At 40.4% G+C, this 15,373-nt stretch overlaps 1 protein-coding gene across 1 annotated transcript in view; it reads right to left on the bottom strand.

Annotated features, from left to right (window-relative positions):
• mcama (melanoma cell adhesion molecule a) overlaps nucleotides 1–11,891 on the bottom strand; it is a gene marked incomplete at its 5' end in the record, with an annotated part of 16,522 nt that extends 4,631 nt beyond the window's left edge. Inside the window, 12 exon segments of the mRNA XM_032533191.1 lie at nucleotides 2,034–2,069; nucleotides 2,686–2,827; nucleotides 3,728–3,858; nucleotides 4,332–4,473; nucleotides 5,317–5,432; nucleotides 5,762–5,897; nucleotides 7,077–7,204; nucleotides 8,340–8,522; nucleotides 9,230–9,317; nucleotides 9,484–9,554; nucleotides 10,906–11,140; nucleotides 11,758–11,891. Coding sequence (XP_032389082.1) covers nucleotides 2,034–2,069; nucleotides 2,686–2,827; nucleotides 3,728–3,858; nucleotides 4,332–4,473; nucleotides 5,317–5,432; nucleotides 5,762–5,897; nucleotides 7,077–7,204; nucleotides 8,340–8,522; nucleotides 9,230–9,317; nucleotides 9,484–9,554; nucleotides 10,906–11,140; nucleotides 11,758–11,891 — 1,542 coding nt within the window.
• Between the last annotated feature and the right edge of the window lie 3,482 nt (nucleotides 11,892–15,373).

Genomic DNA, 15,373 nt, shown 5'->3' with positions numbered 1-15,373 from the left:
AGACAGACAGACAGACAGACAGACAGAGAGCAAGAGAGAGAGACACCGCTCACATGTTAGAGTCAGTCCATCTGCCAATAGGACTTATTTGCTGCTTTGACAGCAGTGGTGTTTAAAGAAATGGGCAGCAACAAAAGAAGTTAATTTTAACAATGAGGGTTTCTGTATCAGCCTTCACACAAACCAAATCACTTTTGCCTGAGCATACCGCTTCTGGGCCAACTTATGAGGAGAAACATTCTGGATATTTCAAAGGGGCACTTATTTATTATATAGATAAAGGTCAGTTGACTAAACTTGTGGATAACTTCTCTGATAACAGTTGCAACAGTTGTGGAAGTAATCTCTGGTGGAGCTTTGGCAGGTCTGGGAAAATGACCTAAGTCCAAAGGAAACAGAAACGCCTGTTTAGAGCTGGGTGGGTGAAGCTTCAAAGACTTGGGATGTTTAGGAGCATTTAGCAGGCATGACAGGTCCAACAAAAAAAAGCTACAGGTTCCATTATAGGAAGTGTTGGAGCTTATTAGAAACTAAAAGGCAGCCTCTGTTTTTTTTAAATCTGTCCCTGGCAAGTCCCCCGACTTCTACCTCCAATTTACATTATTTTAACTATTTGGTATTTTAAGAGGCTTATTTAAAAACATCCATTTTCTCATGCATAAGAAATAATTAGCTGTGCGTGAAATTATGTCGATACTATTTCTGTCATTAAAGTAGCAGGACTGCAGAAAAATGTCATTTATTTTGAGCAGCATCTGTGACCCATTCTTTATTAACTGACTTTATTTAGATTATATTTTTATCCATCCAGAATGAAAAGAGCCTTTCTTCCTCTTATTCTTTTAAAAAAAAGAAGCTCCAACTTTAACTTTAGTCTGCTTGTTCAGCATTTTTATCCAACCCACTAAATATGAATTCTAATTTCTAACATCACTAAAATATAAACTATTCCCATACTAACGTTGTAGTTTATGTGGTTCATACCTTCTGATATGTCTATTTTATTATAGCTTATATAGTCAAAGTAATATTTGTGCAGTGTTGTATCCTACAAAATATTTAGCCAACTCCTGTTTTTTGCCAGTTTACTGACTGTTTCTTAACATAAAAGTGTGTCAGTGATGATTACGACACTTTGCTTTATTTTCACAGTAGTGTTATCTCAGACCTAACATTATCATTGTCAGCTTTAAGCCTAAATATCCCAATCAGCCTTTTGAATATGCTGAATTCACAAAATCTGAGAAACAGTAAGAAGCCATCATTCATTTTATGGTTCATTGTCATTTAACAGTGATGTAATTCCTTCTTAAAGTAGATCTTCCACTGCTTGTTAAGTGTGTGTAGGAAGCTTCTGCTACGAGGGACTGTGCAAGCAGTCCCTAATAACCTCAGTAAAGAATTAGGGGAACGACTTAATATTTATTTCCTGGGAGCAAAACAGCACTCTACTCGAGACATATTTGACAGTGTTGTTTTTAATGGTTGTGGGTGAAATGATCTTTATTTGCCCATTGTATTCCCTACAGGATAGTGAAGGTTTTAATGGCATGAAATGACTGCCCAGATAAAGACAGAGAATTGCCCCATAATAATGCCCCTCTCCATACCTCACTGCAATTTCGCCTGGTATGTAAAAAGCCATTATAAAACACTACACCGTTTGGAAAAGTTAGACACATAACTTATTTTTGTTTTAACAAAAATCTGGGATATACAAATAATGTTTTACCGCTGCAGAGCGTTTGGTCTAAGGATCATGTATCAAGTGTTGGCCTGGTTGAATTTTCTGCTGTTAGGATTTTTCTCTCTGTATTAAACAGAATATTTAATATGCCCACAGGCAATCCCAAAGATCTCCCAGCAAACTAAAGACAGTCCTGGTATTGAGTCCCTGTATGAAAATCATAAATAATGTATACAGTCCTCCTACTCTTTCATTGTCACGGACAGAACTCAAGTCTGAAGAAGAAAAAGAGCAAAAGGGGAAGCTGCGTCTTAAACAAGAAGAGAATGGAGAGCAACAATCTTACCAGGAGAGAAGGGAGCAGCTGAAGTCACTCTGGGAACTGTGAACAAGTAAAACAACGTTTACAGAGGGCCCCCCCAAACACACACACACACACACACACACACACACACACACACACACACACACACACACCCACACACACACAAAATTTGATTACAGCAGCTTCAGTAATTAACAACAATCCCATATTTGTCTGGAGGTGTCAAGGGAACAGAGCTGACTGTATGTGTAACAGGTTTTTTAACAATGCCTTATGTAAATGTTTCTTAGGGCTTCATTCAGATTCACCACAGTGCTGGTGGGTGAGAGGGGGATGTGGGGGGGGGTGAACTAAAAAGTGACAATCTTCTCCCTCACAGGCTGCATCACTGATGGATTTTTACAGCTGGAGTCTTAATAAATGGCCCTGATGACCACAATGGACGTTCGTTTCTGCTACATAGTTTATAAAATCTGACGGTTTACTACCAAATAATGATAAGACATTAACATAAGAGGATTTTTTCAAAACAAGCACTGCTAGATTAGATGCATTAGATGCAAATGTTTCACATTTAAGATGCTTTCAAAGCCTTAATCTGGTTCCCTCTCCATCCTATCACTCCTCAGCACTCATACAGATGTTCCCGTGCACATGAGGAAGAAGCTCTTACTGGCTCTGATGCTGAAAGCCTTGACCTCAGTGCCCAGGTCATTGGAAGCGTTGCACAGAGCGCTGGTGTCCGAGGTGACTTTGACCGACACCACGCTGTGGATAATGTGCTCGTTTGCCTTGTTCACCACCTCGTGCCAGTTCTGTGGAGACAGACACAGACACCCCATCAGTGAGCATTAACTATTCAACAACTACACAAAGCATACTCCCAAAATACTGCTGATCCTCACAACTAGCAAAACTACAAAGGCTATAATCTCAGATGTCATAGGTGAGAGTAAACAAGCTGCCATCACTGCGGCGACACCTCCCTAGTCAACCTGCAACACCACACAGTGTGTAAAGGATTTTCTACATTTCCTGGCTGATATTCCACTTTCATTGTTTTACATCTTTCAAATTGAAGTATTTTATGTTAAAGATCCTAGGTCATGTTTTATATCTTTTGTTTGGATTTTATTTACTTTTATTATTTGTTTCTTTATGGTAAAGAACTTTGAAACATTGTTTTGAAAGGTGCTATATAATGAGTTTTTTTTTCTAAGAATAACCATTTTTAATAATAACCCTCAGGAGTCCAGGTTCATTTTGGTTATTTTTGTAGGTATCACTTTTTTCAGCACAATCTCAGCTACAAATGTGGCCTTTGGCGGGTTTCATGCTTCTTGAGTTCAGAGTGCCCGTGCAAACCGTCCTCTGGTCATTCAAACTGAGTTGTTAGACAAAATGTTTTAGAGGCGTGATTTACTTCATAGGTTGTGTATCTGTGTTATTACATTATCTGGATCAAATAACAGTAATATAACCAAAAGAAGTATCCTGGAATTCATGATGTGTTTAAAAAATTAATAAATAACAACAATTTGACTGAAAGAGACAATTATAGTGTTAATCACAATTATTTCTGAGACAATTTATTGTACAGTAAAATTTGAAATTGTTACAGCTCTAGCTGTACATCAAAATGATGAATTGCACCAACAGTAATCACCACCTATCTTATGTGAATATAAGTCAGTGCTGTGACCATGAAAGGGTACCTGGCTGCCGATGATGGTCCAGGAGAGGCTGGGCAGCGGATGGCCCTGAACCTCACAGCTCAGGTTCACCATCCTGCCTGTTGCCTCCTCCAGCTGCACCTCCTGCTCTACTCCCACCAGCTGGGGACCACCTAAACACACACACACACACACACACACACACACACACACACACACACACACACACACACACACACACAAACACACACGTTATTTAGTGAAATAGTCTATTTTAGTTCTTGTCTTGATACATTCACAATTCATGTCCACATAGCTAATATTTGAGTACGGTACCACATCAGAGTCATACTTGCACTCAAATCTTTTTTCTTTTTTTTAAAGTCTTATATTTTTCTTTCCCCCAAATTGTCTTTTCCTCAAAAAAGGTTATGTGTACCCGTTATTTGGTTGTGTGTGTTTGAAGCACGTTTGCTGAATGCTACGCATGTAATGTCAAGTTAAAGTTGTTTTCTCAATTTGCTTGTGTTTTGTTTATTTGCATGTGTTTTCTTAAGTTGCAGGGCGTGTGCCCTTGTCGGCCCCTGTATTCCCTTGGCCCCACAAGTAAAGCGAAGTTGGTGGAGGGGTGTAGGGGATGACGAACCTTGGACAATGATGTGGACGGAGCCGCTGGTGTGCAGGGTCGGCAGGGAGGGAACGGTCACCTCACAAATGTACTCTCCTGTTGTTTCATAGGTGGCGTCCCTCAGATGCAATGTGTTCCCCTTACCCACCTGCTTCCCATCCTACACACCACACACACACACACACACACACACACACACACACACACACACACACGTTGGTTATCGATAATGGTCAGTATGTCAGTTAGTGGTGTGGCTTAATGTCGGGAGTTGCGGCATAATATCTCAAAGAATGTTGGATGGATTTCCAGGACATTTTGCACAGACATTCATATTCACCAGAGGATGAATTGTTAGAACTTTGGTGATATCCTGAATTTTCATCAAATCAAAAATTGAAAGGGGCCAATTCTTTGGTTGATGTCCAAATGTGTACAAAACTAACACCATTCCCATCAGCCTCAGCTGTATATTGTGTTTACTGCTAATTAGTAAATTATAGCATGCAAATATCTTTCACCAAGATTATAAACATTACAAGAGATGAACATCAGTGCGTTAGTGTTTTCATTGTGAGCATGCTAACGTCAGCATTTAGCTCAAAGAATCACTGTGTCTAGGACTACCTCACAGAAGTGTCTTAAAATTAATTTAGTAAAGTCTGCAGCTGGTGGCACTGCCACTGTTCCATTTTAAATCTAATCTAGGCCCTACACGTATATGGTTATTTTGAAAAACTAAGACATTTCCCTTTGTTTCTGCCCTTGGTTTACAAGCAAATGGAGAATTCGCCTCAGAAAACAAGTCTTTCTAAAGACTCCGGCCCGAGTGGAGATTTTGCTCTTGGCGGCATTGACGGCATATACACGGGTACTTGTAAACACTTTTCTAAAAACTGACAGCTGTGCAACTTGTTATTTTTGAAACGGGAGAGGTTGAAATGTCCGTTTATGAAAATAGCCTGCCATGTGTAAATATAGTCCTAGTCTACTCTGTACGTACCTTGTACCAGACAGTGGATGTTTTCAGGGAGGACAGAGCGTTGCAGGTCGCAGTCAGATCTTCTCCTTTCAGCATGACCTCAGAGTCTTTAGGGACCACCACAGCTGGGTCCAAGTCTGAAAACAAACAAAATAAGGAAACACATAAATAAAGGTTAAAGTTACTTTCTTTCTTACTTTTTGAGATTGAGATAAGGTGACCAAAATATCAATCCTGTGTCTATGATTTAAAATACAGAGCTGGGGTCAGGGTGTGGTAAGCATAGCTTAGCATACAAACTGGAGGCATGGGGAAACTGCTAGCCTGGCTCTGCCCAAAGGGGAAAACTTTGCCTACCGACCAACATGTTACAGTACATCTCGTTTGTTGTTTCTGTCTCTGGGTTGTTTCAAATACATATATATTGTTATACGCGTGTGTGTGTGTGTGTATCATCGTTCCTCACAGTTCACAGTGAGCTGCATTTCTCCTTTGACCTCAGAGTCCAGAGGACGACACTGGTAGATGCCGCTGTCTTTCCGTGTTACTGGGGACAGCATCAACACATTGCCGTGGTTGCTCTCCAAGTCCACATCCAGCTCCTGCAACAAATACTCTCATTTGTAATCTAAATTCATCATGTGAATATAACAGCGTGAACTAAGGTAAGGGCTATGTATCTTGTATCAGAGGTGCTCTTAGGGGGAAGACATGCGGCCCTTCCAAGAGAAATTGAAATTAGCATCTCATTTGTTACAGTTTAGCCCTATGGGGGGGGGGGTGAGTGATTTAACTATCTGAAAATCCTGCTTTGGTTGACAGTTCAAAATTTGTCCAAACATATAGGAATTCATCACTTTTAACTTTTGCTAATAACAAGCTGACAACATTGTATAACTTATTTCTTAAGGTTGATCACAGACTTTGTAACATTTTAAATCCTAAATGTTTCACTTAATATCCAAAACCAGTTACTTGAAATTTTAAATAAAAGAACACAAAATGTCTGTTATATTGTTCATTGCGTTGAAGAACTGTGATTGTGAATAACTATGGTGAGATGATTTTAGAGATCTTATGGACATAAACAACCTACAGTTAAATAAACCTTTTCTTTGATTTTTAAGTTGATGGGTGGGTCCAATTCCAGACTTAGGGCCCAGCCTAAAACAGCATTGGGGCTCATTTCAGACCAACAGAGTTGCCATGCACTTTAGACTATGCACTATAGATCTAGCTGAGTCATTGTGTCTCTAGACCTCTCCTTTACTCACTCATTTTTGTGAGTGAGTAAAATATTGTAACAGAATGGTGGCCAAAAGTATTAAAATAAGATTGTCAAAAAAAATAACAAAATTGTTTGCTCTTTTTTCTACAATCTTATTTTGTTACATTATTTTACTCACTTTGTCTTTCACAGCAGAAATGATGCTTTTTACCTTCTAAGCCATGATTACAACAACCGCTAACCAAATGCCAGTGACTGTCAAGTTAGGAAAAGTTAAAAACGGCAGTCAGCTGAGTTTTTGTGTTGTCCACACATACAATGGATGAGTCTCTAACATGGGAATGAGTTCTATCCATTTGCCCTGTCAGCATGGCCTCCGGTCTCAGACCCCAGCTTGGATCTGCAGGGTCAGAGCTCACAGAGCCCTCACAGACCTTGCACACTCATGTCTACATGGGGGCCCTGTGAGCTCTACATATCAAAAACATTCCCTGCATGTCTCTTGCATGTCTTGCATGGACTTTTAGGGTGAGAAAATGCCTCCTATTCTTACTTGTTCTCGGTTGAAAATGAAGACTGGCGGGGGGTTGCCATCACCCTGGCAACGCAGCTCCACAGTATCCCCCTCTTTAACCAAGCCCTGGGGCGACTCCTTCCACAGCTCCACCATGGTGGTGGGGTCTGGACACACACACACACACACACACACACACAAAATTAGGCAGGCTTATTCAGCGAGCTGTTAAAGTCACTTACAAGGCCATTTCCATAAAGCTGACAGCACAGACTGTTTGGCTTTGCCTGCCACAACATCAATAATAAACCGTTTCAAATTGTTTAGACAAGCAATGTGTCTGTGAAAATGCATTACTTGTAATTACAATATTTAAAAGGGTTATTAGGGTTATCCAGCAATTTAATATCAAGACAGATTAAAAAGAATGGTAAAAAAAAAAGAAATCTAACTCTCAAACGCACAAAGTCCCTGGACAAACTTTCTACATCTTTATCCAGGTTAAGTACTTCTCATAACATTTAAACTGAACACCATGTGTAAAACTGGTAGAATGCCCCTTTAAGAGAGTAGCTGTTGTAAGCCTGACCCATTACTGAGAAAGCGAGTGCACAAAAAAGAAATCAACAAAGCTATTTTCGCTCAACTATTGCGTCTGTTCATATCAAACGTCTGAGATGCTTTCATTTTTTGGATGATAGAAAACTTTTTCTGAGACCAGAGAGAGCCTAGGGAGGTGAGTACTGTACACAATTTATATTGTTTTGGGGTAAACTATTCCTTTAACCAAAAGAAAGCTAAATTAATTCATAATCCAAAACCTCAGTGGTGGCTGTTACTGTGAGTGGTCCACTTGGCCTCATGGCAAAGGAAACACTAAACTAGAGCTACAAAGATTAGTTGATTAGTTGTCAACTATTAAATTATTCGCCAACTATTTTGATCAATTGATCGAACACTTGAGCTTATGTGAATATTTTCTATATATTATATTAATATATAGAATATTTTTTTCTCTTCTCTGTGACAGTAAACTGAATATCTGACAGTTGTGGACAAAACAAGACAATGGAGGACGTCATCTTGAGCTGTGGGAAACACTGATCGACATATTTCACCATATTTCAACTGTTAGAGCCTACCCTAAACTGAACAAGTTGAGTTGGATATCCCAAAGACGGAAGGTAACGCAGCAATGATTTTAACTTTACATTGTGGGACGATTATTGGCAACAACTGATATGATTAAAAAAAGTAATTTATGAAATGGCAGAAGTATAAAAAGGGTCAACATTAACTCACAGTGAACAGTGATGTTGATGCTGTTGGACTCTACTGTCCTGATGGCTCCCGGGACAAAGAAGCTGACCTCACAGGAGAAATGGGCATCCTTGTCCTCCTTAACCACCTTGTAGTTCAGTGTGCTCTGGACAGAGACCCCGGAGACATTGGACTTCCGGGTCACCAGGATCAAAACGTTTACATCTGGAGTATGGACAAGACAATATTACTATGTAGCAATGGACGACAGCCAATACTGATAGCAGATTAAAAGCATTTTTTACACTTAAGCACCCAAAGATCTTGAATCTTGAATCTTGAAATACGCAATTAGATTTAAGTGTCTTCTCCTGTGCGGTCCCTCGGTGCTGGAACCGGTTACAGAACTTGATTTGGAGACATACCACTCCTTAGAGCAGTTACTCAAATGTCACCTAAGTGTTGAGGGTCCTATTCTTGATCTACTGTGGCTTGCACCTCATTTGTATGTTGCTTTGGACAAAAGTGTCATCTAAATGAATAACTGTTAATTTAAATTTTTACTAGGGATAATGTAAAGTGAGGGGGGTCCTTGTTGCGATTTAAACCCGGACAGAGTGACACTTATTACACCGCTGCTTACTTAAGAAATCAATAATTTGACGGACCAACTGACATCGACATCCCTAAAGCCAAGCCGCTACTGTGTCTTAAAACATCCCCGTTTTTGTGGACAGGAATATTCCTTGCTGTTGCTTCAGAAATACTTTTAGATTCTACTGTGTGCTAATCTGCGTGCAAAGAAAATATTTCCCTGTTCCAGAGCTTCATGTATATGCTGAGATTTGAAATGAATGGCCTGGAAACATTGGTGTGTTACGTGTCAGACCCTCTGAGACGGACACATTGGCCCATCTACTGTTTGCACTCACATCCTGGGGTATTCATCAGAGGCATGCTGTTCCTGTACCAGGTGATGTTGGGTTTAGGGTAGCCATTGCGAGCCTCACATGATGCCACCTGAATGGAGAGTCACATTGAAAAATCTTTAGTATTATGAGGTTGGTAATTGCAGCAGTCTACAAATACTGTGGACAAAGAGAGTTTAGTAACTACCAGATGTATACTTTACTTGGTAAGATTATTGTATTGGTTGATCTCAGTGTCTACGGTTAAGCGGACCCACCTTAGAAGGCACCTTATTGGTCACAGATATTCCTGTAGTTACACCCTCGATCACTGGAGCCTCTGGAGGAGCTGAATCAGGAAAATAATCACTTCAGTCATTTATAATTAACAGGGCTGTCAAAATTGATGCAATACTGACTTAACACAAATTCCTTTGAACGCCACTTATTTTTTAGACGCACAATTAACAATGTAGCTTGGGAATTCAGGAAGTTATTCATCAGTAATGTTGTGGACAGTGTTGCCAAATTGGCAACTTTCTTGCTACATTTAGCGACTTTTTAGACCCTCTAAGCAACTTAATTTAAATTTGTTACAAATTTAGTGACAGGCCATGAGGGTAAATGCGTAATATATTCACCATACTGTAAATTTCTATTGTATTTCATTCACATGCATGTGGTCCTCAGCTCCTCAGCCAACTGTGTTGACATCTCTCACCCTCTCTCCTCTTAGTGGGCATTTACACAGCCTGCACACAAGGAAGTCGCACAAATGGGCTGTTTCACTGACCCTCCATCTGCCGCACAACCCAGCGGCAAATCGCCGGATAGAAGTGATGTTCAACAATTAAATTCATTATTGTTATAGGTAACTCGCATATAATCTCAATCAATCATTAAATGTCCCTTGATTTCATTTTGACCCATTTTTTTTCTTTTTCTCATTTTAATGCTCTTATCAACATGGAAAAGTGGATTGGCTTGCTTTGTGCAAATGTTTTTTTAATTTAAAACAACATTGGCATATAGCCTACTGTACAACAATCTCCCTTGGAGCAGTCATTCTCACTTGGAGCAAAGAATCTCTCACGCAGTGTAACACTGTCCATCAATAAAAGGGTGAAAAAGACAAAGAGAATTCACATCAGCTGTGTGCTTGGCCATCCAGTGGTATTTCAGACTGGACGTGCTGCGATGATCGCTCAGTTCACCACAACAAAACACACAGATCCCTTTGGTCTTGTCAAAGAAACCATTTGGCAACTTTTAAAAAGTAAACTTTCCATTTAGAATCTTATTGGCGTCCATTTCGGGGTCTCACGCTCGCCATCCACTCAAAACGTAACGTTACTACTCTTTGGCCACCTCACAAACTAAAACAAGTGTGCGGCGTGCCTGTTTTGTTTCCGGTCTAGCTAGATCCGGTGTGATTTTGTACTTTTTCTAACGTTACTAGTTGTTGCAACAGCATGGAAAAAACGACAAAGTTTGCTAGGCCAAAAAGAACGTTAATCTTGCAATAAAAAAAAAAAATGACTCCGTTAAAATGGGTTTGCGTTAACGGTAATAAAGCGTTTAACAGACAGCACTAATATATATTATATACTAAATCGATTGACAGCCCTTCTCATTGAATAAGTCACAAAACAATTTTACAACTTTGACTCTTCTATTGAACAATGTTTTGTCTTCCTTACCAAACACTCGGAGGTGGGTCTTGCCCTCAGCGCTCCCGGCAACCAGCCCGTTAACCTGGCAGAAGAATTCCCTCTCATCGCTGAGCTGGACATCTTGGATGGTGAGCTGAGTTCCCTGCTGGTCTGAAGTCACCTGGATGCGACCGCTGTAGTCCGTGTTGTTGTCCACCATCTGCTGCTTGTCATCACCGTAGAAGATCCGTGTGCGTGGGCTGGCTGGCTGCCGGAAAGCTCTCTGCAAGGTGGGACACACAGTCAGGACAAGCTTTCACTCAACTCTGACATCTTGGATATCTGGGAGTTAAGGGTTAAACCCGAAGAAAGAAATGTTTGCTCATTTACTGTATTTGGTTGCAAAACACTTAAAATGTTTTTTTCTTGACTGCATTTATAAGCATGCATGCTCATGCAAAACCATATGAGATTGACCATTGCAACTAGAGCTGCAAAGATTAGTTGTCAACTATTAAATTATTATAAACTATTTTGATCAATTGATTGAACATTTGCGTTTTTTGATTTCAGCTTCTTCAATGTGAATAATTTTTTGTTTATTTTTTCCTGAATAACTAAATATCTTTGAGTTGTGGACAAAACAAGACATTTGACAACGTCATCTTGAGCTTTGGGAAACACTGATCCACATATTTCACAATTAACTGACATTTTACAGACCAACAACTACTTAACAACAATACAACAACAACATAATTATTAGCTGCAGCCCTATGTGGAATTCAAATGATTGACTTTTAGGAGGCAGCCCTACAACATACATGGTGCGGTTGGCTAGTTCTTGACAGGCAGCGTCAGGTTTTTGCAGAGGGGGTGGGGGGGGGCAATGGTACTCACCACAAACCACTGGATCATGAAAAAGCTGGGCTTGTTGTCGGCATCAGTGAAGTTGTACCGGCAGGGGATCTGAGCCGAGTCACCCAGGTACACCTCAACACCCTCATGCATATTCAGATCCACCTTGGCCCATGCTGAAAAACACAGAAATGCACATAAATCACCATCATGCTTTGTGCAGGCAATGTGCACTGATCCCATATTATCCATGAACCATTTAAAGCCATAAAACAGTATTTAATGCAACATAAAAAATGGCATTTCATTATGATCGTGTGACTCCCTTTAATCTAATTTTGACCCTCAACCCTAATGTAATTCTAAACTGCATTGTGTTTGGCAGATGACTGAACTGTCTTCCAAAGCCAATCTGGAGCCAGTCTTCCATGTTAGCAGAACAAAGAAGAAAAGGCTTCTTGTCCACATGGCATAATTTTCATTTCCCTTCTGCCTGGCTGACTGTAGCCACAAAACCACATCTTGGCCAGAAAACCAGTTCCCTAGGCATCATCGGGGGAATGTAGGCAAGGGAAGGCCAGACAGTTTGACACTGGGCTGTTGACTCAGAGAGCCAAGTGCTTTTTCAGCCATTTTGGACTTGGCTGCTGTTATACAAGGGGCAGCTCACAACAGCGACAAAGAAGAACTAGTCTATTTTCTCAGTTTAATCTGGTTTTGGAGTTGCCGTGCAAGATGGGAAAGGATACTCCCCCTCCTCTCTTTACACGGAGTACGTTTACATGCACACCAACATTTCACGATTACTCCAAATATGACAATATTCCGAACTTGATACAGGTCATGTAAACAGCATATTCCAGATGGATATTCCGAATAAAGCCTTTTTTCGACTATAGCATTCTGATTAAGACGTGGAATATTCTGGTATTATTCAGGTTTCAGAGGCGTTCTTTGGACATGTATACAGCGCATTCAAAATATGCATCTCAATCAGGGTTTTTACCGCAGTTTCCACCGAGTTTAAGACCTCTAGCCTGTTTACAGCTTATGGTCAGCTTGGTGCGGTGCTACGGTTGCTGTACCAACCAGCCGACAGTTTAAGGCCGCAGACCCAATAATAAGGAGAAACAGAGCAACTTTTAAACATTAGCAAAGATTTGGCTATCAACGGGTCTTCGGATATGCACACACATCACTACGTCTACTTTTTCAAGAAGCTGGTTGAAGGAATGAAAGAGGGACGCTGTGTACGCATGCTCCAACAAGTACGCTACCTCTGGTAAACTTTGAAGAATCTTTCATTAGCCATTTAAACAGCTTAGTCAAAATTCGTCTTTTTTCGGAATCAGGGCAAAAACCAATTATATGCATTTAAACATGGTCATTGTCAGGCGTCACAGTGTGATGCTCCCCGGATTTAAACTTGTGTCATCATTGACAATTTTAGAGTAGCCTCTTTTCCCAAAGTCGCCTGCTTGGGCTTACACTTGGCTTTTGATTTCTTCTTTGTTGAGAACTACAGAACAGTTCAGAACAGAGACCATTGCTTCTCCCCGTATTATTGAGTAAACTCACTCTGACATCTCTCCATTTGTGCATGAATAGGTCCTGAGCATGTGTGTGTGTGTATTTCAGGCCTGTGTGTGATTACTAACAAAGTGTACACAGAGTGTAAATTGTAATTTCCCCACTGGGGATAAATACATAGTATAATTAAATTATTTGTCCTTTATTTAGGAACATCCCCACCCGAGTCTGCTGTTTGAAAAGAGATGATCATTTTGGACAAGCTAGCGGTCAAGATACAACAAATAGTGGTGATATTCACTCAAAATTCTATCTTGTTGTCCCGAAAAGAGGATTTCTTGTGACTTTGGTAACTACTGTATTTTCCATGCAGAGGAGTAGACCAGAATATATAATATATGTATATATATAAAATATAAACCGACCAGAAAATGGAATTACTATTATTATTATACTAACTAGTAAAGTATCTCAACTTATAATCGTAAAGCACAACAAAATTGTACTTAAAGAGGTGTTTGCATGTTAAAAGGTAGAGCATGATTTATGGTGTTTACAGATAAAATGTAGGCCAAAATGTAGGTTCACTGTGCAGCTGTATTGAAGAATAACAGTGTTCATTTGGTGTAACCAGATACTGAGGGGCATCACAGTTTTTTTTTAAGATAATTGTTTTAAAAAATAAAGGAAAATCAATTAACAAGGGCTCGACCTCAGTGTCCTAGTATGCGTTTTCAGCGTTTGTTGAAACAGACCAAGCATGAAAAGAGCTTTAAGAGTCCAGTTGCCACCCTACTGCCCCCATTGAGCCGGCTACTCCCCCATCAACACCCTGTCTCGCCCCAACCTCAGCACCAATCATTTTCACAACTCTTTTTTTTTTTCCTGTCCCTCCCTCCTCTGCCTGGGCCTATGCTCAGCCAACCATTCCTTTAAGACAACTGGCACACTATTGTTCCCCCACCTGGGTGGACCAGACACACACAACCCCCACACACCACACACACACACACACACCACAACACACACACACACACACCCACACACACCACACACACACCACACACACACGCACACACACACACGCCAAGGCTAAAAACAGTTACTGTATGAATTGTTTACTGTGATAAATATGATGTGAGACAGTTTAGACAAGAAGCAGCTTATGGAGGCTGGAGAGCAAAATGTCTCACAGAAGTCAGTGTAAAAAATGTTGCGTCTCTTTGGGGCCGTGCTGGTAATTTTCAGCTAATCCGATTAGCACGGGGGGTTGCTGGGGATTTGGCTTCAATAGCCAACCTGGGACCGTTTATCTGTTCCTGTTGTGACTTTATGCGCATGCACAAGCACACATGAGCCATGATCTATGGACCCTGAAAACAAAAACGGCTGCCTCTCGTGTGTGTGTGTGGGGGTGTGTGTGTGTGTGTGTGTGTGTGTGTGTGCGTGCATACATTTGTGGCTGTCTGCTGTCTGTGTCTGGATGATAGAGCTAATTCATTCAGAAAAAAAACACTACTCCAGAATATTTGGATGTGTAGACAGGATCAGGCCTGTGACTGGACAACAAGACCCCCAATGACTGGCCTGTCTGAGGGATGAGCAACAGAAGGGTCAGAGCTCAACAACAAACAGTTACATTACAAACGGCAGATTAACCTCTCCACTAGAGGTAGATTCCTTCACCAAATGCTGAGGTGACATTTTCCATCTTTTACTCATTATGTTGTTAAATTACAATATAATTGCAATTAATTAAAACGATGCTGGAGTCACTTCCATGGTATGGTTAAAGCTAATTTTTGAATGCTGTCCATTTGTTTTTTCTCCTTTGTGATCCAGATTTCAGTGCTGCCATCCTGCCAGATGTCACAGCAGGGCTGAGAAATTGCCAATATAACTCATTTTATACCTTGCATTGAGGAATATAGATACATTTTTTGGAAAATTACCTTTGTTCATTTGAAGCCAAGGTTCTCTCATGTTAAATTTTGATGTCTGAACGCAAGCAGCTGTAAAAGAACATTCAATGTCAGCTTTCAGTACTTGTTATTTTTAGACATGCCACGGCTCGAGAGATGTCACTGTGTGGTCGGCATCAGGTCAATGACTTCTCTCAACCTGTGAA

The sequence above is a fragment of the Etheostoma spectabile genome, chromosome 13, assembly GCF_008692095.1.
Source record: "Etheostoma spectabile isolate EspeVRDwgs_2016 chromosome 13, UIUC_Espe_1.0, whole genome shotgun sequence".
Classification (NCBI taxonomy): Eukaryota; Metazoa; Chordata; class Actinopteri; order Perciformes; family Percidae; genus Etheostoma; species Etheostoma spectabile.
This window is presented reverse-complemented; position numbering and strand designations above follow the sequence as displayed.